We start from the raw sequence: 22,909 nt of genomic DNA, 5'->3' as shown, positions 1-22,909 counted from the left end.
ATTGGTGGATATTTCTGTATTCTTTTTCAATTTGGGGATATGATGAATAAGGCTGCTATGAACATTCCAATGTGGTTTTTTTGTGGACATACATAGAATTGCCGGATCGTAGTTGGTCCAAGGGACTTGCTGGAATTTCTCCACTGGACACCTGAACTTGGGCAGAAGCCTTCTCGTCCACAGTCATTGTCATTATTGGTCTTCTTTGTAGGAGAGATCGTAGGAAACTCTTGCTTCGCCGTGTCCATAATGACACTCCTTCTGGTTTTACACTCTTTATCTACCTAGGCTCTTGATCACGTACCAGATGACTAGTAAACCACTCCAGGTTCCCACAGACCTGTTCATCAGACAGTTCAAGTGGCACATGACCATAATTGTGGGATCCGTTGTTGCAATTTGTGTAAGTATATTTCCTTCCATTTGTCTCTGTCCCTAAAGCTTAAACCAGTTGCTTTCCATCTAGGAGAAGGAGGCTGAGGGAAGCTTTCCATTTTTTTGTTCCTTTTTTCCTCTTTCTAACCCAGAAACAGAAGTGGCAAAGAGGGACAAGCTCTTAGAAAAACAATAAGCAGGACGCCTGAGTGGCTCAGTGGGTTAAGCCTCTGCCTTTGGCTTGGGTCATGATCTCGGGGTTGTGGGATCGAGCCCCTCGTCTGGCTCTCTCCTCGGTGGGGAGCCTGCTTCCCGCTTTCTCTCTGCCTGCCTCTCTGCCTACTTGCAATCTCTCTCTCTGTCAAGTAAATAAATAAAATCTAATATATGAATGTGTGTGTGTGTGTGTATTTTTTTTTTAAAGAAAAGAAAAACAATGAGCATATTATATCAGGGACGGGTAGCTGTAATGGAGTCCAAAACATTAGCCCAAAAAGCAGTTTGTCTGAGGGGAGCATGGAAACTTGAGCTCTCCGTGCTTTCTCCTTTCTCAAGGTGCTGTATTTCCGCTCCAGCCCACCTGGCTCCTTTCTAGTTCTTCAAACTGAGATAGCCTCCATACCTTGTCTCTGAGGATACCTTGCTCTCCCTCTCTACCTCTGTGCATATGTAAAAGTTTTCTTTTCCTCTTGGTTCTGCTGAAAAATAGTCGAATTCTTCAAAAAGAAGCTTTATCGGGAATAAATAGAGGAAAAAGTAAAAGAAACCTTAAAGATATACATCTATGTATTTACAAAGAACAAATTATTTATCTGTGTATTTATTTATTTGTGTATTTAAAGATTTTATTTCTTTATTTGACAGAGAGAGCACAAGTAGACAGGGCGGCAGACGGAGGGAAAGGGAGAAGCAGGCTCCCTGATGAGCAGGAAACCCGATGCAGGGCTCGATCCCAGAACCCTGGGTTCATGCCCTGAGGTGAAGGCAGGTGCTTAACCGACTGAGCCACCCAGGGGACCCACAAATCATTTATGTTATGCTAGATAACAGTTGTCTTCAAACTGAGTTGCTTCCACAGCTCCTTTTTCTGGGCATCAGTTCAAAGTTTTTGTCATTTAGCCTGGGATGAGTTTATGTTGTTGCTATGACTAGTTCTGGTGAAACTGAGAATCTCTTCTTTTTTTCTTTTTTAAAGATTTTTATTATTTATTCAACAGAGAGATAAAGAGCACAAGTAGGCGGAGTGGTAGGCAGAAGGAGAGGGAGAAGCAGGCTCCCCGCTGAGCAGGGAGCCTGATGCAGGGCTCGATCCCATGATGCTGGGTTCATGACCTGAGCCGAAGGCAGAGGCTTAATCCACTGAGCCACCCAGGCGCCCCTGAAAATCTCTTCTTGAACATCCTTTCTTGTTTTGGGTTCCTTATCAGAGAACAGGAGATGATAATTCAGTAGAAAAGTGCCATCTTAGAGTATACATTTTAGGGATATGATCCTGACAGAGGAAAAGATTACTCCAAGAGATGGCATTTCCTCATATCACTATAGAGCAATAAGCCCTTGGGGTCTACGGAGGAGGGCCATCCAGAAGGGTAGTTGCTGGGCAAGAGCAGGAAAAGGTCGGGAAATTGGTTTCATCCAGGGAAATCACGCAAGTAAGTAAATGCATTGGGGATAAGGAGAAACAAGCTTCTCATTGTTGAAGGAGTTACAGATAATGGAAAAGGGAAGACTAGAACAGACCTTGAGGTGTTGGCCTGGAATTGAAGGGATAAACGGAGTTATATTATAATGTTAAAAAGGAGCAGTTCAGGGGCGCCTGGGTGACTCAGTGGGTTAAGCCTTTGCCTTTGGCTCAGGTCATGATCCCAGGGTCCTGGAATCGAGCCCCGCATCAGGCTCTCTGCTCAGCAGGGAACCTGCTTCCCCCTCTCTCTCTGTGCCTGCCTCTCTGCCTACTTGTGATCTCTTTCTCTCTGTCAAATTAAAAAAAAAAAAAGGAGCAGTCCACCAACCCATCAAGAGGACATAACAGACCTAACTGTTTATGCACCTAATCGCAGAGTTTCAATATATGCGAAGTAAAAACTTACAAAACTTTGGATAAAAATAGATTCAAGGGCACCTGGGTGGCTCAGTGGGTTAAGCCTCTGTCTTCGGCTCAGGTCATGATCTCAGGGTCCTGGGATAGAGCCCCACATTGGGCTCTCTGCTCAGCAGGGAGCCTGTTTCCCCTTCTTTCTCTGCCTGCCTCTCTGCCTACTTGTGATCTCTGTCTGTCGAATAAATAAATAAAATATTAAAAAAAAATAGACAGATTCACAATTAGAAATTTCAGCATCTCTTCATCCATAATTGAAAGTACAAGTCATCTACAATGTTGACTCTCCACTCCATTAACCTGTTATGAGTGGTGGCTTTTCAATGTAGGGTGATTGGGCCTGCTGGGACACTGAAGGGGTGATATCTCGTATAGGAAGGGACTGTCAGTTATCTATAAAACACCTTTTTCTAAGAACAGAACCTCTAAGCCAGGACTTTTTTGTTTTTCTAGGGAAAAACAAAATTCAGAAAAACAAAATTCAGCCTGCAACCTGCTTTGATCCCTACCGAAGCCATAGGCAGCGTGCTAGCAATGTCACGTGATTCTGTAAATTTTACAGTAATAAAATATTTTGACCTCCATCTGTTAAGGTCGTGTACCTAGTACAACTTCCCCCATGTCAGGTGATATTGGAGGGGTAGATCACAGGCATTTTCTTAGAGCCTGTTAAGAGAAATTCGAGTGGAGGAACAATTTAGTTTTGATGTAATGTGGTTTGCAGTCATTCTTGGGTATACCTAAGTTGTAGCTAATTGTCTCGGTATAGGAATGGCTTCCAGGACTACTTCTCCCCACACTGTGCCAACCCAGCATCATGACACAAAGAAGCAGCCAGAAATCCTCTCATGTTATGAATGCTTCCTGTGACCCCCAGCACCAATAGTGGAGGTACTGGAGGAGAAACAAAATTAGAAACAGCATATTGCAAGATGGCCGACACACCTCCAGAGACTGAATCCCCATCACAGGTGGAAATAAAATAGGGGTGACCCCAGCTTTGTTGGTACGTGACAGCTGTCTCAGATACTTCTCCTCAGACCTCTCCTTGTATCTTATTAGCCAGAACTGAGAAACTCTCAAGAACACTGGGGAAGTGTAGGGGCGCCCGGGTGGCTCAGACACTTAAGCATCTGCCTTCGGCTTGGGTCATGATCCCAGGAGTCTGGGGGTCAAGCCCCACACTGGGCTCCTTTCTCAATGGGGAGCCTGCTTCTCTCCACTCCTGTTCTCTCTATCTGTCTCTCTCTCTCTCAAATAAAATCTTAAAAAAAAAAAAAAGAAAGAAAGAAAAGCTTGCATTGCATTTAAAAAAGAAGGGTAAGTGTGGAATGTGACTGTTGCAACTGGCTCAAGCCAGTAATAATACCCCACATGATAATAACATAGCTCATTTGGCTGTATTATGTCCCAAATAAAAATGGGGTATTGGATAGGCAACCAACAGTGTCTGTCACAAACACCTTCCCTAAGTCTAGACCTAGGGAAACCCGCCTGGAAGAGAGCCCAGATCTGCACAAGAGACACACTCCTACAGCATCGCTGTCTCACATACACATGCCCTGAGAGTTTAGAATGAAGGAATACAGAGAACAAGGAAGAAGGGTCTTCAAGGCCAACGGGACTCCCAAACTATCACTGCGCCAGACCCGCAACCACCAAAGTTAGAAAATGATAGCAAAATCCCATCCCTCTGAGCAGTGAGCCCAAGAAACAATGTTCCCAGAGCCTAATACAATTCAACCTCTGGTTTTGGCAAAGAACAAAGCTGGGTTTCAGAGGTAGCTGAAGGCAAGTCCGTAGGCAGAGAAGACAAAAGCTTCTTGGTTTCGGCCTCACCAGAGGCTGGTCTGCACTGATTGTCTGAAGTCCACAACCTATGAACTTGAATTCTGCTGGGACATTTCCCGCACTGAGGGTGACTGTCCTGTGCATATTCTAGCAGGAGGGAAAAAACCACGTCTGCCTGTTTCTTCCTCTTCCAGACAGTAGGGTGTGGGACATTCCCTTCCTTCTGAAAAATGTGGAAATGCGTACTAGCAAAACCGTCATCGTCAGATCTTACCGGAAGGGTCCATCTTCCCCAGATCATGTATGTTTGAAACATCTCAATTTCCTGTTCTCCTTTAAGTTCCACGTCCTGATATCCAACTGCTGTGTAAGGTGTGGGTTCTGTAAATGACCAACCTTGAGAAATATAGCAAAACCCACAGACATATGGTTTTAAACATGAGTTGGTATCTGCATACGTGTTTGGTGGTGACTGAGACACCAGCTTTGGTTCAGAAGCAGCCTGAGGTAGGGCAGGTAAGAGAACTAGGTCTGGTGGGCTGACCATGCCTTCCCAGAAGAAAGGTGAACAGACACGAACGACTGACAGGTTCTTCTTTCTCTACCCACAGATCTTGTACATCAGAGTTTCCTGGCGTGACAGTACTGTTCCTCTGCCCCCACAGCCCCACCCAGCCTGCAAGTCTTCTGGCTCTTTCCTCCAGGAGCTCTCGGACCTGACCCATCTTCTGCACTGGCCTCCTACCCCAGGAGATGGAGGGAACCTTTTGTCCTCTACCAGTCCCCAGACCTCCACTTACCACCTGAGGGGACCTTCCCAGGCCAACTACACCCTGGGCGGCTACCTGGAGGCCATTCTTGTCGCCAGAGACCACCAGGGCAGGCCCAAGACCCATGGTGGGGATCTGTTTCGGGCACAGCTCCTGAGTCCCTACCTGAAGGCGGGAGTCCCTGGGGATATCCAGGATCTGGAGAACGGCACCTACCTGTTGACCTTCCCCCTACTCTGGGCTGGACAGGTCCAGGTGCAAGTGCGGCTGATCCACTCCAGTGAGGCCGTTGGGGTCCTGCGGGGAATCTGGAGAGACCAGTGGGCCACGGTCGATTTCACGGGCTATTTTCGAGGACCCACAGGACATGAAGAAATTGTGACTTGCAACGTGAACCCCCTACTAACTGGGGAAGAAGAATCCACCTGTCACTACAAGGATGAAGACACTGGTGAGCTCTGGTTCTGTGCTCGGCCTCCCACCCTGCCCTGCGACTCGCTGGTGGGCCATTCAAGTGGACATTATTGGAATGTGACCACACCACACGAGGAGGCCCTGCTGGCGTGGTAAGAAACCCAACATCATCTGGGATATCGGCCTCGCACCCCCAAACCCTGGTCCCTGTGATTTTTCTGCCCCAGCTACCCTTATTCATAAAGCTACCTTTATTCATCTGTCCCCTTCTATCAAACATGTTTCCTGCTGTGGGCCAGGTCTCCTAGTAACTGCTGGCTACTTTCATGCAATGGTTGGCATCCCTGCCCTCTCCAAATTTTCAGTGAAGAGACTCATGGCTTTTGAAAACCCACAGTGTGATGAGTACTTAAGTGTAGTATTCACAGAGTGGGGTGAGGGCACGGACAGGGGGCACCCCACCTGGTAGGTCAGGCAGGTGGCAACTTAGCTAAGCTTCAAGGAGAACCAGGGACCTCTGGCAAAAGAAAAGCATTCCAGGCCTCACTGCTCTTCTGAGGGCTCTTGGGAGGAGAGAAGTGGTGCTGAAATCACCAGCATATGTGGTCAGGGAGTATGGAGGAGAGATGTGACCTCCCCGAGTGAGAGGGGGAGCAGAGCCTGCAGCCTGGAAGCTGGGAAGGGCTGAGAACTGTCCTCAGTCTTGGGGAAGCAGGGCTCCCCGGGGAGACAGAGAATGGGAGAGAGGGAAAACATGGCTCACTGTGAGCCTTACTGTCCCTGAGATCTGAGGCGTGGTGGGTGGGGACAGAGAGATCCCAAGGAGGAGAGGGGTATTTTGAGAGACCCCAAGAAAGAGGGAGGCATTTTTTTAAGGCAGGAGACATGGGCATCTGGTCTCCAGCAGGGAGAATAGGAGATGGAGGCAAAAACAGGGTCTCAGAAGAAAGCAGGGGTGCGGGGACATCCTCACTGAGTGCAGGGAGAGAAGAGCCAGAGGTGTTTGCGGCGAGGGCTGGCAGCTGGGATGTGTGCTGTTCCGTGGCCCCAAGGAGCACGGAGGTTCTCACGGGCTGCCATGAGGATGGGAGGAGGTGAGCCAAGCTGGAGATGCCCGAGCTGCCAGGGTGCCTGCTGGCCCCACAAGACGCTCGTCTCTGGGAGGCTCTCGGGAGCTCAGACTGGGGAATTCCCACTAACACTGACTTCCTGGCATGAGAATTTAGTGCCAAGAAACCTTGGTCTTTCCAGACCAATTCTTGTGCTCCCTTTGGTCAGAAAAGGAGAACCACACACCCTTTCTGCATTGGTCGATTAAAAGTGATTCTAAGATGAAATTACAGGAACCATCTCGGGATGGCGCTCGGGGTACAGCCCAGGAGTCTCTGGAGGGAGAGTGTGTGGGTTCTGATCCCGGCTCCACCTGCTCCAACTTGCCAGCTTCCATCTGTGTGACCTCTGGGAAGTCACTTAACCTCTCTGTTCTCTCATCCGTAGAGGGGAATAATAATAGAACTTCCCTCAGAGGCTTGTGGTAAAGAACAAATAAATGAATGTGTGTAAAGTGCTTAGAACAGGGGCAGCATACAGTGGCTCTGATGGCTCTTACAATCGTGTCCCAAGTATTTTGCTGCTGTCGAGTGGCCCCTGCTCTGTCGGACATTGTCCAAAGGCTTGGAGGTTCTGGGGATGGGAGAGCAGGGCAGAAGCGGCCCCGTCCCGCGGGAGCCACAGTGTGCTGATAGAAGATGGGCGTTAAAGAGATAACCACACATGTACACATGTGGCAAATGTGTAGTTGACATGCATTTGCAGCCCCAAGGTCAGGTGTTTTCTTTACATCAACTTTAATCCCATGTGAGGACCCCTGCAGCTGGGCTGGTGGCAAGAGCTCCCTCACCTAAGGACCTGCAAAGAAACTGACACCTTGGCCATCTGGGATTCTTCCTTGGCCCTCTGGTCACCCCAAGGTGCCCACTGTCCAGACTTGTGTAACCTTGGAGTCTGCTGGGAGGGCAGCCAACCTCACCTGGGTCCAGTTTGGGACCATCCTTCACCTGCTTCCGGAAGCTTTTGCCTCTAGAGGGCGCTAGAGCCCTGACATTCAAGGAAGGCCATCCACAGGCATTTTTCTAGATTGTAGGAATATTCTCATCCCTTTCTCCCCAGAAGCAAATTCCTCTCTCCTCCTCAGACACAGCCCTTCAGGCAGTCCGTTCCGTCATTCAGCAAATGCAAGCTGAGCACATCTGCCTGCATGGGCCTGCTGGAGGCACTGGGAAGGCAACCACATGTACGCTGCTCCCGTAAACCTTCCTTACGACAGGAGGGAGGGTCAGAAACAGTGAACATGGCAATACCCAAGTAGTGTATAGAATGTTAGAAGGAGATACGGGAGCACCTGGGTGGCTCAGTTGGTTAAGCAGCTGCCTTCAGCTCAGGTCATGATCCTGGAGTCCTGGAATTGAGTCCCGCATCGGGCTCCCAGCTCCACGGGGAGGCTGCTTCTCCTTCTGGCCTCTCCTCTCAAGCTTTCTCTCTCAAGCTCTCTCTCAAATAAATAAATACAAACTTTTTTTTTTTTTTTTTTTTTTTTTTTAAAGAAGGAGATACAGGCTGGGAGAAATTAAAATACACAGGAGGTGAGGATTAGGAGTATGGTGGGTTGTATGGTTAGGAGTATGGTTGCAATGTTAAATAGGGGGTCAGGGTAGACTTCATTAAGAAGGTGACATCTGAGCCAAGACTTGAAGGGGATGAGACCCAGGCTATACCCGAGAGAAGAGGTTCGAGGCAGAGGAAATGCCGGGGTGTGCCTGGTGTGTCTAAGGAACAGCAAGGAAGTCCAATAACTGAGAAGGGGCAGGGGAAGACCAGTAGCATTAAGGGAAGGACATGGCATGACCAGGAAGGGCTCTGTAGGCAACGTAATTTTGGGTGTAAGTGAAAAGGGAGTCACTTGCAGGATTTTGAGCAGAAGACAGGCACCCTGATCACATTTTTTTTTAAAGATTTTATTTATTTGTCAGAGAGAGAGAGAGAGAGAGAGGGCAAGCACAGGCAGAGAGAGTGGCAGGCAGAGTCAGAGGGAGAAGCAGGCTCCCCACGGAGCAAGGAGCCCGATGTGGGACTCGATCCCAGGATGCCGGGATCATGACCTGAGCCGAAGGCAACTGCTCAACCAACTGAGCCACCCAAGCGTCCCCCCTGATCACATTTTTAAAGGGTCTCTCAGACCGTTGTTTTGAGGATGGATTGCAGGTTAAGGGAGAATCAGCGAGACTGAAAGGTGGGAGACCTTTGCTTCAGGTGGCGGTAGTCAAGGTGTCTAAAGTGATTCATTTCTGGGTATACTCTGAAGGCAGTACCTATAGGATGTCCTGAGAGAACATGGAATGTGCCAAAAAGTGAGAGCTCACAGATGAGTGTGGGGTCTGGGCCCTGCTCACGTGGAAGGACAGTTGCCATCAGCTGGAGTGAGAAAGTGGCAGGTGGGGTGTAGGGGGTTGGAGAGGGGGAGTTTGGTCCTGTGTATTAGACACCAAGTGGGGATGTTGAACAAATGACTAGACTCACAAACCTGGAATGCGGCAGAGAAGACTGGGCTGGAGATCTTGGTTGAGGGAGACCACCAAGGGAGGGAGTGTGATCTCGAAAGAGGAGCCAAGGGCTGTGGCTGGAGCCTGGGAAGAAGGGGCATCCACAACAGGCTACTTAGTAGGGGAGGGAGGGGTCCCAGGGACCAGGGAGCAACTGCTGGCTTGATGATGGTCAGGGAGAACCCAACAGGAGGGGGCTCAGTGAGACCGCAAGAGAGTCAGCACTTCTTGCAAAAAAAAACGTTCCAAGCCTATGAATCATGGGTTTGTTTGTTTGTTTGTTTGTTGTTGTTGTTCTTTGTTGTTGTTGTTTTTAAGAGAGCTCCGTGCCTGGTGGAGGGGGAGCGTAATCTTACGCAGGCTCCACCACACTCAGCGCAGAACCCGAATCGGGGCTTAGTCTCATGACCTTGAGATCATGCCCTTGAGATCATGCCCTGAGCTGAAATCAAGAGTTGGATACTTAACGGATGGAGCCACCCAGGCGCCCTGAATCATGCTTTTAATTTCCTGTACTTCTGTGATGCTTTGACACCTTGCAGCCTTGTAGACCAAGGAGGGGTGGCCACTCCCCAGGTTAGCTAGCTCCTGGAGAGAGCAAACAACCTGCCTTCAGCACAACCCCCCACTCCTAAGTGCACACCACCACCCTGCCTTTTTTTCTCCAGCTCTTACCGTCCAAGCCAGCATCCCCGGCCGGTGAGGGCCTGTTCTGACGATTAGAATCTCCCTCTATAGCCCAGAGCCTGTGACATTACTCAAAGGATCCAATCCTAACTCCCCCCACCCCACCCCACCCGCTGCCTGCCCTTCCTTGCCTATTCCTTCCTATGAAAATCACAACAAAGGTTTTGCCCTCTGCCCCTGCTCCCTCTGCCCCCTACTGACCCTGGTGCTTCTCTGTGTGCCCCTGCCTCTCAGGAACTCTGGGTAATCCCTTATCTTTCTCATGGCATCATCTCCTGATCCGTTGGCCTCCGCAATACCTAAATAAAACCAAAATCCTGGGTACATTGTAAAACAGCTCTGCTTTCGGCACTGATGGAATCCCCAAGGCAAAGAACCCGGGTCCCTGGATCCCTGAACTTCAGCTTCCAATCCTCTCCTGGCCCCAGACCCGCACTGTCTCCCAGAAGCCCTGACACTGGACAGATGCCCTTGACATTGAGGACATCCTTTCCTCCAAGAAGCCCCATGTCACTTCAGCCCAGGATTCCTTCCCATCACACATTCCCATTAAGGGCTCCCCTCTCGTCAATTGGTTTCTCTTCAGGAATGTGACAGACAAGGTCCTCCCTCAGGGTATTTCTCCAATCTGGGTGGCCGAGGAGAGCAACAAGAGTCTGGGTAAGTGACACCGGGGCTTGCAGAAAAGGCAGCACTTCTTCCGTGCCCATGGCTTTGGACTCTTCTGTACCCCCAGATTGCTTTGCTTACAAATAATTATTTACAGTTGTGTCCCCTCAACAACCGTGCCGCCCTGGGATCCCGGGCCCGAGGCCCTCTGGCTTCTACCACCGAGCTGTGTGGCACTCCCTGTCCTGCTCTGGCCGCTCCTTCTCCACTGCTGTCAGCATCCTGGGCTGCCTGGCTGGCCGCATCGTCCACATGATGGGGGACTCCACGCTCCGCCAGTGGTGGGAGTACCTGCGGGACACCGTGCCCTGTGAGTGGCCGTGAGGGGAACGGGGGGCTCCTTGGAGGAGAGAAGAGCCAGGGCTTTGAGAAGGCACAGAAGATTTCAGGACAAGGACCTGAAGGATCCCTGGGGAAGCACCAGATGCCTGGGTTTGGGGCAGAAACAGGGATGGGGAACAGGATGCCCAGTTACACATAATCTCAACAATTAGGTTGATGATGGGAGGCTCTCACAGGAGGGGAAATGGGTTTGAAGAATGATGAATACATAACCCCATAACCCTCGCCAGAGGTGAGGATTTGCTGGGGGGCGGGCAGTAGATACTGAAGGAATCGAGTTCCAATTTAAGAAAAATATTGTAGGGAAACCAGGGACTTATCTTGTGACACTGGGGAGACGCTGAATGTTTGCAGAGTTTTCAGTTTGCTGGATTGATTGGATTGAAAAAGGAAAGTCCAAAGACCAGTTCCTCGTTAGGGGAGGTCAGTATGCAGGCCGGGGTCAGCAGTCCAGGAACCACCATCCTGAAGGAACCGACAGCTTGTTGACTGATTGCTTCTAGAGAGGGGGGAGGTGCCCAGGTAACTAGGGGTAACCGGAAACGGACTCAGAATGGGAGTTCCTGGCGGGCCTGACTAGATGTGGGAGCAAGAAGCAGCCGTGCGAGGCGATGGTGTCTTTATTTTATATTCTTCACGTTGGGTTGAACAGGTGAGGAGGGGTCTTCTGGGGAGGGTGTGCATGACGCTTTTGAACACGGGATTGGAACTGAATGGAGATGTCTGAGCCTCAGATAGAGTTTCATGTTTATTCCCTGGAGGAGAAAAGTTAAAAGAGGCGAGTGTCGTGCAAGCGGAGTCCCATCATAGCCTCCACGTTGTGTGCACAGATCCTACCATGTAACGTGACATGGGTTATCGAGGATGCTTGACTGGGGAGTGGGGGCAACATGACAGCCCAGGAAAGAAGGAACATCAGCACCAAACCTTACCTCCCCTCCCTGTCCCGCCATCAGCCCAGAGAAGCGTGCAGAGCCCACAGGGCACAAGAGGGATGTGAGCCGCCGTTTGCTTACAGAAGTCCTAAAAGCACCCACTGCTCCCACCTAGAGGCCTTAAGGTCTGTAGGATGTCATCTACCCTTCTGCTGCAGGAATCAAAGGCCCTTGCCTCCCAGGCAGATTAGCCTGGGTGAAGCCCCTTCTTTTGGGGGAAAAAAAGGGCTCCAGTTCCAACTAATCTGATGTGTAAGCAACGTCAAGTGACCCCTGCCCCCCGGGTCACTTTGGGACAATTATGCGCATGGCAGGTGGAGCAGGTGACTTTCCTAAGCAGGAGATGTCTCTAGAGATGAACAGAAGCTCGAGTCAGAAAGTGGGGAAAACCAGATCCTCTGCTAGCCGATGTGGCACCTTCCTGTGAGATAGAAAAAGGGACCCCTGTGCCCACAGAGCCCTGAAACACAAGGTTGGGCCAACAGGCAGGGACTGTGTGCAGAGAAAGGAGGGCCTTTCCCTGCAGGTGCATCTGGCTCTCTATCAGGGCACACAGTTGAGGGGACAGACCAGATGTCAGGAGCCTCTGGCCCCCAGCTGACCACCGTTGCACAAGGACAGAAACCGGACAGCCTTGAATGTCTCACCTGGGGTAAGGCTTCATCCAGGGCTGGCCGAAGGGAGCTGATGGGTGAATCCGAGTTGAAGTGCTGGGTCAGAGAGGAGACCCAAGAGAGTGACCACACACTGCTAAGAACGGCGGGGGCAGCCAAAGGAACATCGACGAGACAAAATGCTCCGGGGGGGGGCGCCTGGGTGGCCCAGTGGGTTAGGCCGCTGCCTTCGGCTCAGGTCATGATCTCAGAGTCCTGGGATCGAGTCCCGCATCGGGTTCTCTGCTCAGCAGAGAGCCTGCTTCCCTCTCTCTCTCTCTGCCTGCCTCTCCATCTACTTGTGATTTCTCTCTGTCAAATAAATAAATAAATAAAATCTTAAAAAAAAAAAAAAATGCTCCAGGGGGCCAGGGAGGCCCAGGACCCAGAAGAGGTCTGGGGTCTTGGAAACGGGGAGGTCACTGGCGATCTTACAGATTAGGGAGAGCACAACCTGCTGATAAGGCCAGAAGCGACTTGAGTCCTAAGAGGAAAGTGATGCTAGATCTTTTGTGTTTTTAAATGAGGAAGTACAGGCCCAGATTAACCCCTAAGCCTCCTCTTGTCCTCCCCACAGCTCTAAAGCCTGTGGATCTACATGCCACGTATCACACGGGGCCCCTGATGGCCGTGGAGACCACTCGGGACATCGTGCTACACTGGCGGGCCCACAGCTGGCCCCTGCGCTCCCTGCGCACACCGGTGGCCTCCCTGCACTCTGTGGCGCGGGAACTGGGGGGCCTGGCTGGGGGCCCCCACACCGTGGTGGTGCTGGGCCTGGGTGCCCACTTCACCACGTTTCCCCCGTCGGTCTTTGTGCAACGCCTCGCAGGGATCAGGGCGGCGGTGGCAGCGCTGCTGGCCCGGGAGCCCCGCACTCTCGTGGTCATCAAGCTGGCCAACACCGGCTACAAGTCCGTGTATGGCAGTGACTGGTTCACCCTCCAGGTGAACCGGCTTCTCCGAGCTGCCTTTGCTGACCTCCGTGTGGCCTTTGTGGACGCCTGGGAGATGACCTCCAGTCTGGGCCTGCCCGACAGGATCCACCCAGGCCGACTTATCGTCCGCAATGAAGTCAACGTCTTCCTGTCCTTCGTTTGTCCCACTTGAGCGCTGCTGCGGGTCCTGGGCTGGGTGGACGGGGAAGCTGATGGGATGATCAAGCCTGGACATCCTTCCCTTCAGCCGTCTTCACCTCTTCGCTGACTTTTCTCATGCCCAGGCCAGCGAGAATTGCGAGGGAAGCCTGGCAGTGGTCCAGCGACATCTGTCACATCCGTGCCTGCGAGGATTGTCATTTTATGTGCCGGAGTCTCCATTTAGAGTGTCAGCGAGCCTTCCAAGTCAAACTTCAGTCAAACAAGAGATTACAGATAGGACCCGGCAATTCCACTGCTGGGTATTTATCTGAAGGAAAGGGAAACACTAACTCAGAAATGTATCTGTACCCCCGCCTCCACTGACGGCAGCTTTATTTACAACAGCCAAGACACGGAAGGAACCTGAGTGTCCACCAGTGGATAAATGGATAAAGGAAATGTGGCCTAGATGAGATGGAGAAGGACCCTGGGAACAAGGCCCTCCCTTTCCTGCAGTGCACGAACCAAGGAGCAAACTCAGACCACTTCAAAATGATGCCAGACACACGGTCGCCAAAATTGACTTTTCATTGACTTTCCGCCTCATTTTAATGCTAAAAACATGCCCAGAGGTGGAGACTCCACATGCAAATGAAAGCCCAGGGTATGAAGGAGCAGGTTGTGTCAGATGCAGATACCGCCCACTTTCCTGGGAGTCCCTGCTCCTGCCTGCCGGGCATCATTCCTTTTTCCCACCTCAGCCCCTTTAAAACTTGCCCTGGCTGTTGTTGAGAGAGCCTGTGTGACACCTTAGTCGTGACTGTGTCTCCCTTCAGCGGTAGCTGCTGCCCCCAGAAAGCCTTGCCTGTACCTTTAAATTTGGGGTCCAGCCTTGGTTTCTACTGTAGCTGGGTACAAAGACCCAAGTCTGTATATAAGAGTCTGGTAACATATATACACAGTAAAATATTAATCAGCCATAAGAGAGAAAGAAATCGGGATGCCTGGGTGGCTCAGTCGTCAAGCATCTGCCTTTGGCTCAGACCGTGATCCCAGGGTGCTGGGATCGAGTCCCACATGGGGCTCCCAGCTTGGCGGGAGGCCTGCTTCTCCCTCTCCTACTCCCTCTGCTTGTGTTTCCTCTCTTCCTGTCAAATAAATAAAATCTTTTAAGGAAAGAAAGAAGGAAAAAAATCCTGCCATTTGGAACAATGTGGTTGGCTTTTGAGGGCCTTATGCTCACTGAATACAAAAGAGAAAGACAAATGATCTTACTTACATGTGGAATCCGGGGGCGGGGTGGGGGGGAATGAAGAAACTCATAGGGAGAACAAAGCAGTGGCTGCCAGAGGTGGGGAAGGGGCCACCATGGGTGGAGGAGGTCATGTTAGGGTCCGTGATCAAAGGATCAAGACTAATACAAATTGAAGATCAAGCAAAGCTTTATTTTGCGCCAAGCATGGAGAATCAAACCATCTGTCGCAGCTGCCTTTTACATAGAGGGCGACTCCTCCCAGCCTCACAGACTAACTTTTATAGAGCAAAGGCCATGTGGTTGAGCCTTGCCACACACAGGTGGCCAATGAGATTGCAACATAGAGAGAAAGTTGCATAGTCATACTAGGCCACACACCAATCGAATTACAATTCACCCCATAGTAGCTATTCGAACTAGACTTTCACCTTGGTCAGAATTGGCTCCCAAAAGGTGCCCGACAGGCAGGACCCACACTTCTAGGAAGACAGTATGCATGCCCCACTGATTGGATGTCTCCATCTGGCCAGACTCATCCCTGCATTCGAGCTGTGTTATCTCCACCTCACCTCACCCACCCTTGTATTTGGGCTCTTTGATCAGGGACTGGTGGACCACATTTTACTGGTTTCCCAGACTTGCTTCTAAGTAAGTTCCTCTGGTGGGGGGAAGGGCAGGATCAGTTTAAGTTTTACTGCATAAACGACAAAATCCCTGTTTAACGGAGATGAAATCACTCTGGCTAAATAGGCTCTTACTTTCCTCCCTTTTCTTTGCATATTAGTCAAATCCTTGACTTGTCAGCCAGGTCTATGTCCTCTTTTAATGGCTGCCAGACTGTTTTTAATGACTCCAGTGTGATTTACCCAAAAACAGCATTCCTCTCCTAGGGCTATGCAGAGCCCCCCTTTTTCTAGAAATAGTATTTCAAGCCCTCATCTATTTTGCAATTGTCTATGTATCCCACCTATATTTTAACAATAGGAGCAACAATGAACTCAATGAACTCATTTTTTTTTTAGTCTTAGCTTTAGACCATGATCTGTTGGGTCCATTGGCAGTGGCATCCATCCTGGGGTGCATCCTCGTCCTCGGCTCGTTTGACGAGACCCATGTGAATCCAGGCCCTGATGCCTTCTACTTTTCTTGCCATGGCCGTGGTCAGGATGACAGTCAATGGTCCCGTCCAGCGAAGCTCCCACTCAGCGGCAGCATATCCAAACCAAGTCTCCGGGTTGGTAAGGATGTGTTTCCACTTCCATCTCTGTCTCAGTGTGGGCAGTTCGGAATACATTTACATCTCTGTAAATTACAGATAACTTAAGGAAAAGTTTCCCTAGTCTGGAAGAACAAACATTACAGAACGAGTAATTGTTTAAAATAAGACAAAACATTAAGAGACACAACATTACAATCTTTCAGTTCATCTAGCCCCATGTAACTAATTCTGGTTTAGTCTGAATGCAACTCTTACTTCTGGAAATTCTTACCCATTTCAGTTCCAGGATTTCAACATATCAAAGACCTGAATTTGTCCTGAAAGTCTCCCATATGAATTTCCTTTAGGGCGGAATTCATTTTACAAGAGAATTAAAACAATTACAAATGACAAAAACTCAGAATAGATATGGTTAAATATCAACTGATGACCCTATCAAAACATTAAAACTTTAGGAAGTGTATAGAGCCTCTGGAGTAGTTACAGCATTTACCCAATATAACCCAAGGTTTATCATTGGTTTAGCAGTACTTCCTGAGTAACTTAGCATATCAAGGAAAAGCCATATGAGTCAAAGAGATATCATTTACAATTCTGGGCAGGCAAACAGAAAACCATTTACAATATTCTGAGAAACATCTCATCTCTAGTGAAGACTAAATATTAACCAATTGTGAAATGTTACAACAGAATTCTTAGAAGGCAAATTTATGAATCAGTTAAGCCCAAAACATGTTTGCCAACATATTTCAAAAGCACAAACCTGGTTCAAGCAACCAGCGCTCTAGCATTTTATCCCATTTGGTTAAGACCTAGATGTCCAACAAATTTAATTCCCTTTGTCAGCCAAGCAAAACTGTAAAGTTTCAGGTTACCAAAGACTCTGAAAGCTCCTTTAACAATTAACCATTAAAACTTTGAGACAGACAATTAACCATTAGTTTTAGTCATCTCTTTGCTGACAGATGTCAACAAATAACACAAGCTTATTTGACCCTCAGTAAACTTTGATTGAAGTTTCACATTTACTGCTGTTAACTCAAAAGACATGTTCATCCTAATTAAACCAACAAACTTAACTTAGTTCAAATACTGATTTACATTCCACCTGGACCCACTCCACTTTGAATGTTTACCTGAGACATGGTGGAAAGGTCTGGAGTGGGGGGTGTTAGGTCCAGGGGGTGCTCTTCTTGCTCCTTGAGAGTGCAGAGGGAAGGAGTCGTGGTGCAGGAAGCACCGAGGATGGTCTAGAGGCCAGTTATGCAGGCCGCACGCAAGTTGGGGCAGAAACAGAGCGGGGAGACAGAAGAACAAAGTTCCACCAGAAGGCAGAGAAAGGGTTACCAGGTTGAGAGCTCATCAGCTCCAACAGAGGAGCAGACGCCATGCTTTCCCGCCAGCAAGGGGAGGGGCTAGGCAGTCCACATCGGGCCAGAGAAGGCAAGGAATTTCCCCAAAACGAAGAGAGTTTCGGCAGCTGCTTGGGAATATTCCTTAAAGTCTCTGTCTCGAGTTAGACTAAACACAGTTGTCTCCAGTTATAGCCATTAACCAAGAAATAAGTAAGGGAGAAGCCCCACATCTATTTGGATGAATGGAGAGATGAAAGTCAGAGTCCCCCTACTCTGCTTACCCCATTTCTTCAAACACAACAGACAACAAAAAGACAAGACAGAGACAACCGCAGACCCTGCGGCCCTTACCCAGAACTTCCTGCTGGTGGGGATTTTCTTGGTCCCCTACAAACATTCAACAGTGGGGATTTTCTTGGTCCCCTATAAATATAACAAACAACACAACAGACAACAAAAAGACAAGACAGACAACCGCAGACCCAACAGCCAGTGGGGATTTTCTTGGTCCCCTGCAAACACCCACTGGTGGGGATTTTCTCAGTCTCCCGACCACCTAGGGGGACTCGAACCCCCTGGCGATCTACCAGAGGAGGGATGGGGCATCCCCACATCCACTCCAGCCCTAGGGAGCAATGCTGCATCCAACTTCTCTCCAGTGGGCTATATCCTGGAGCTCTGCAACCACACAGACAGACTGGATCTCACAGAATAAAATCTTGAGATCGTACCTCTGGAGGCTTTTCCCAGGAATTCTGATGCTGGCTCAGTCTCGTTGTTTGATCCCGGATGAGCCCCCAAATGTTAGGGTCCGTGATCAAAGGAGTGAGACTGATACAAAGTGAAGGTCAAGCAAAGCTTTATTTCCCACCAAGCATGGAGAATCAAACCAACCCATTGGGGCCGCCTCTTACAGAGAGGGCGACCCCTCCCATCCTCACAGACTAACTTTTATTTTATTTTATTTTATTTTATTTTTAAATTTATTTATTTATTTGACAGGCAGAGATCACAAGCAGGCAGAGAGGCAGGCAGAGAGAGAGAGGGGGAAGCAGGCTCCCTGCCGAGCAGAGAGCCTGACTGAGGGCTCGATCCTAGGACGATGGGATCACGACCTGAGCCAAAGGCACAGGCTTTAACCCACTGAGCCATCCAGGCACCCCACAGACTAACTTTTATAGAGCAAAGGCCATGTAGTTGAGCCTGGCCACACACAGGTGGCCAATGAGATTGTAACACACAGAGAAAGTCAACGAGACGTATTGTGATGATCGTTTGAAATAATAAAAATATCAAATCATTATGTTGTGTACCTGAAGCTAATACAGTTCTATATGTCAATTCTATTTTAATTCAAAAAATTAAAAGGAGTGTTTCTTGGGTTAGCCGTGTGATAGACTTTTCCCAAGGCCTATTGGTGTTCTTAGACAAAGGAATGTTGTTAATTTGGCATTGCTGTCGATAAAAAAAAAATACGTATTTGGAAATATTGCTGATAAAAACATATTCAGTGCTTTTACTGAAAGAAAAGATAATTTTTACGACATAAATATGTAATACTTGAAATTCCACATCTTTAGCGTCCTGCAAATATTGTCAACCTAAAACAGATCATCCAGGATCAGGATCTTGTAATAATAATCAGTACTGTTGACTTTGTTTTGCTAACTTTTATTTGTGTAAAAACATATTTCTCAGCTCTGTATTAGGATGGTAGACTCCTCAGGGCAGAGAGATCTTATTGGGCAGATTATGATAACTTAAACAGTCTCCATAAGGCATGGGGCTGTGGTTGTGCTCTGACCCGGGGCTCACACAACCGAAAGGCACAAACCCACCATCCAGAAGGAAGGTGACCCGGCCCAGAGGGAACCTGACCACAGCCTGCAGGGCGCTGCCCTTCTGGCCTTAGGGACCCAGGCGTCCCCACGTGACCGCATCTCCCCGCTCCCCAACAGGATCCAGACGCTGCTCCCATCGGCTGAGCACAAGGGGGCGTCTGTCAGTCAAACTGGGTACAGCAGATGCGCCTGGGGCTCAGGCCAGGGTAGGAGGGAGAATGGGCCCCACGTCCCACCCGAGGTCGTGGGCCCTGCTTTGTTACAGGAAGCCCAACTCTGAGTAACGCCGCCTGTTTTGGTATCATCTCCACCTTTACTTTTTTTTTTTTTTTTTGGTAGATTTTTGTTTATTTGTCAGAGACAGTTAGAAAGGGAACACAAGCAGGGGTAGTGGGAGACGGAGAAGCAGACATCCTGCTGAGCAGGGAGCCGGATGGGGGGCTCCGGGCTGATCCCAGGACCCTGAGATCATGACCTGAGCCAAAGGCAGAAGCTTAACCGACTGAGCCAGCCAGGCGCCCCATCCGCCTTTCCTTTAAATCGGCTTTCCTAAGCAATTCATTAATCAGGCAGCGTCCCATCCCACAAGCAGAGATGATCCCCGCCTCTGCCTTCAGAAACGACATTCTCCAGTTTGTACCGAGAAACAGTGACTTTTGCTCAGACCAAAGTATTCCTTTTCTCCAGAGACCGCAAGTTAAAACCTTAAAAAAGAAAAAATTCCTTTATCTCACAGGATTGGACTGAAAAGGAAAGGTAAACACAAGACACGTCTTCCATGTCCATGTCCTTGCCCCAGGGCAGTGGTTCTCAAACTTCAACAGTCTGGAGTGGGGCCCAAGACTTCATTTTCACAAGTTCCCACATGTGGCTGGTCCATACTGTGATATGAGGTACGTGTGTGGATGTGAAGTAGGTCTAACTTTGTAAGAAATGGCTGAATATTTGCACCTCTGTGCATTCCCACCAGCAGTGGAACACAGCCCCAGTTGCTCCACTTCCTTGTCAACACTTATTATTGGCTGGTCTTTCAGTCTGAGCCATTTAACAGATATGTGATGTGATCTCAATACGGTTTTCTTTCACATTTCCCTAGTGACTAATGTTGTTACACATCTTTTCATGCGGTCGTGAGCTGTATGTTTTCTTTGACAAAGTGTCTCTTCAAATCTTTAGCTCATGTTTTCAATTGGAATTTTTTTTTCACAAATGTTGAGGGTTCTTTGTATATTTGGGATACAGATCCTTTGTGAGTTACATGATTTGCCAATATTTGCCAATATCTCCCAGTGTGTAGTGTCTCCTTTCATTTTATTGACAGCATCTTTTGAAGAACAGATTTCACTTTGAGGGGCTCCAATTTGTCAATATTTTATTTAATACTTGCGGTGTTGAATCTAAGAAATCTGTACCTAACCCAAAGTCACAAAGATTTTCTCGTGTTTTTTTTTTTTCTTGACTTAAATAATTTAGGACTTCCATTTAGACTGATGATTCATTTTGAGTTAATTTTTGTAGATAGTGCAAAATATGAATTGAAGTTCATTTTCTTCTTTTTTTTTTAATTTTTTTTTAAGATTTTATTTATTTATTTGACAGAGAGAGATCACAAGTAGACAGAGAGGCAGGCAGAGAGAGACAGAGGGAAGCAGGCTCCCTGGTGAGCAGAGAGCCCGACGTGGGACTCGATCCCAGGACCCTGAGATCATGACCCGAGCCGAAGGCAGCGGCTTAACCCACTGAGCCACCCAGGCGCCCCGAATTGAAGTTCATTTTTAAATGTAAATTTCCAGTTATTCAAAAGACTGATTTCTCCACTGAATTGCGTATGCATCTTTGTTAGAAATAAACTGACCCCAGAATTGTGGATCTCTTTCTTTACTCTGTTCTGTTCCATTGATCTATTTCTCTGTCTTGACATCAATACATTTTGATTACAGTAGCTTTATACTAAGTGTTAAAGTCAGGTAGCGTAAACTTTGATCTTCATTTTCAGTTTTTAGCCATTCTAACTACTTTGAATTTCTATAGGAATTTTAGAATTGACTTGCCAATTTCCACAAAAGAGCCTGCTGAGATTTGGTTGGGATTGTGTTCTATGTACATATGAATGGGGAGAGAGAATTGACATCTGAACGGTATTGAATACTGTTCATACATATGTATGACATCTCCATTCATTAATCTTTAATTTCTCTCAGTAACATGTTATATTTTTGTGTTCATATCTTACACATCTTCTCTTGTATATATTTCTAAGTGTTTCATATTTTGAAGCTATTGTAAGTGGTACCATTTTCATTTAACTTCCATTTTTTTCATTAGTATATAGCAAAAGAATAGATTTTCATGTATTGCTCTTGTATCCTGTGACCTTGCTTAAATCACTTAGAGCTCTAGTAGCTTTTTTTGTCCATTTCATTGGATCTTCAACATATACAATCAAGTCATCTATAAATGAAGAGCTTTTCCTTCTTTCTTTCCAATCTGGATTCCTTTTGGCTCAATTCCTTGGGGGAGGTTGGGCTTGATTCTTATACTCACAGGGTTTTAATTTGAACAGGTGACTGAGTGTTGACACAGAGCAGGTAATAACAGTGAAAGAAGGTTTTTAGAACTCACATTTCCTGCAGAGAATGAAAATGCCATGCCACAGAGGGCGACCTGGGGAAGCACTAGAGGAGGTAAAAGCAAGACCACGGAAAACACACAGACCATAACCTTTAGTTTGTTTTCCCCTGGCAAGATAAGCAAGGAAGGGGAAACAGCTTAGGATTGGCTAGTTTGACTAATTCTCGTGGGCTTTGGGCTGCAAGTACTACCTCAAGTTCTCTGGCACCTGGCACAGGATTGAGTCAGGGCAGAGGAAATAGTGACTTGGTGTGTGAGAGTTAGATAAAGGAGGTGGTTTAGAGGATGGGCCCTGGATTATTTAGTTAGCATAGGAACTAGAAATGCCCTAGGAATGCCCTTTGCTTTAAGAACAGGCTAGCCCTAGGAGGGGCCATCTCTCCCCAATCAACAAGGCCTCATGTGTCAGAGCATCAAGAGTGCAGATAAGTTTTTTTTAATTAATAAATTGACTTGGATGAATGAATGCCAAGTACATAATTACAAAATCTAGAAAACACAGAACACTTTTGTCTCTTTGTCTTGCCTTACTGCAAGACAGTAAGGGCTACAACCTCCATCACAATAAATGGAGGTAGTGAGACCAGGCATATTTGTCTTATTCCTGGTCTGGGGGGGAAAGCAGGAGCAGGGTGAGGTACCCTGGAGTAAGAAGGGACTGCAGTAGTGATAGATGTGGCCACTGAGGAGGGGAAAACAGAAACTTAGGAGAATTGGGGAGAAGCTCTGAGGTGATATTTTCAAAATGTGGCCCACCACTCATAGCCCTTGCTCTCTCTCTCTCTCTCTCTCCTCATCACATGGCATCTGACCACTCCCATATGATCAACTTCTGGGATGAAAAGCTATATTTAGGATTGGCCCATCTATGAATCAGAACTCCAGGCCCTCCTGCTCTCAGAAACCCCCTCCATGAGTAGAGCCACAACTCAAGGCTGATGACTGGTCCCTCTCATTGCTTCCACTGCCAGAAGATGAGGCCACTTCCTGTGATGAAATCATGCTCTTCCACCATCACCATCTACGCAGTAAGCCAATGCCAACCTCATCGTGGGGAGGGAAGGAGCAGAGCCTCCTAGAATCTGCCCAGTGAGTCAGCAAAGGTCCCAGCCCAACGCTCTCACCCCCAACTGCCACCAGGCACAAGCTGGCAGTGCACTCCTTTGCAGGTGGTCCAGAGACTGTCACCAGGGTGA

At 48.3% G+C, this 22,909-nt stretch overlaps 1 protein-coding gene across 1 annotated transcript; it reads left to right on the top strand.

The window, feature by feature from the left end:
- Positions 1–333: 333 nt before the first annotated feature.
- On the top strand, positions 334–14,349 carry LOC116581049 (NXPE family member 3-like). The gene is made up of 5 exons (XM_032328043.1): positions 334–403; positions 4,876–5,600; positions 10,321–10,394; positions 10,501–10,713; positions 12,911–14,349. The coding sequence occupies exons 1-5, from the start codon at positions 368–370 to the stop codon at positions 13,441–13,443; spliced, it is 1,581 nt and encodes a 526-aa protein (XP_032183934.1). The 5' UTR covers positions 334–367; the 3' UTR covers positions 13,444–14,349.
- Positions 14,350–22,909: the final 8,560 nt, after the last annotated feature.

Source organism: Mustela erminea, chromosome 20, assembly GCF_009829155.1.
Source record: "Mustela erminea isolate mMusErm1 chromosome 20, mMusErm1.Pri, whole genome shotgun sequence".
Classification (NCBI taxonomy): Eukaryota; Metazoa; Chordata; class Mammalia; order Carnivora; family Mustelidae; genus Mustela; species Mustela erminea.
The sequence above is the reverse complement of the archived record's forward strand: the minus strand, read 5'-3'. Positions and strand labels throughout refer to the sequence as shown.

Bases quoted from the DNA above. Each gene is read 5' to 3' on its own strand.
- LOC116581049 (XM_032328043.1), top strand. From the start codon at position 368: ATGACCATAATTGTGGGATCCGTTGTTGCAATTTGT. The intron at 5,601-10,320 runs GTAAGAAACCCA...GTTTCTCTTCAG, and splicing joins GAGGAGGCCCTGCTGGCGTG to GAATGTGACAGACAAGGTCC. The intron at 10,395-10,500 runs GTAAGTGACACC...AATTATTTACAG, and splicing joins GGAGAGCAACAAGAGTCTGG to TTGTGTCCCCTCAACAACCG.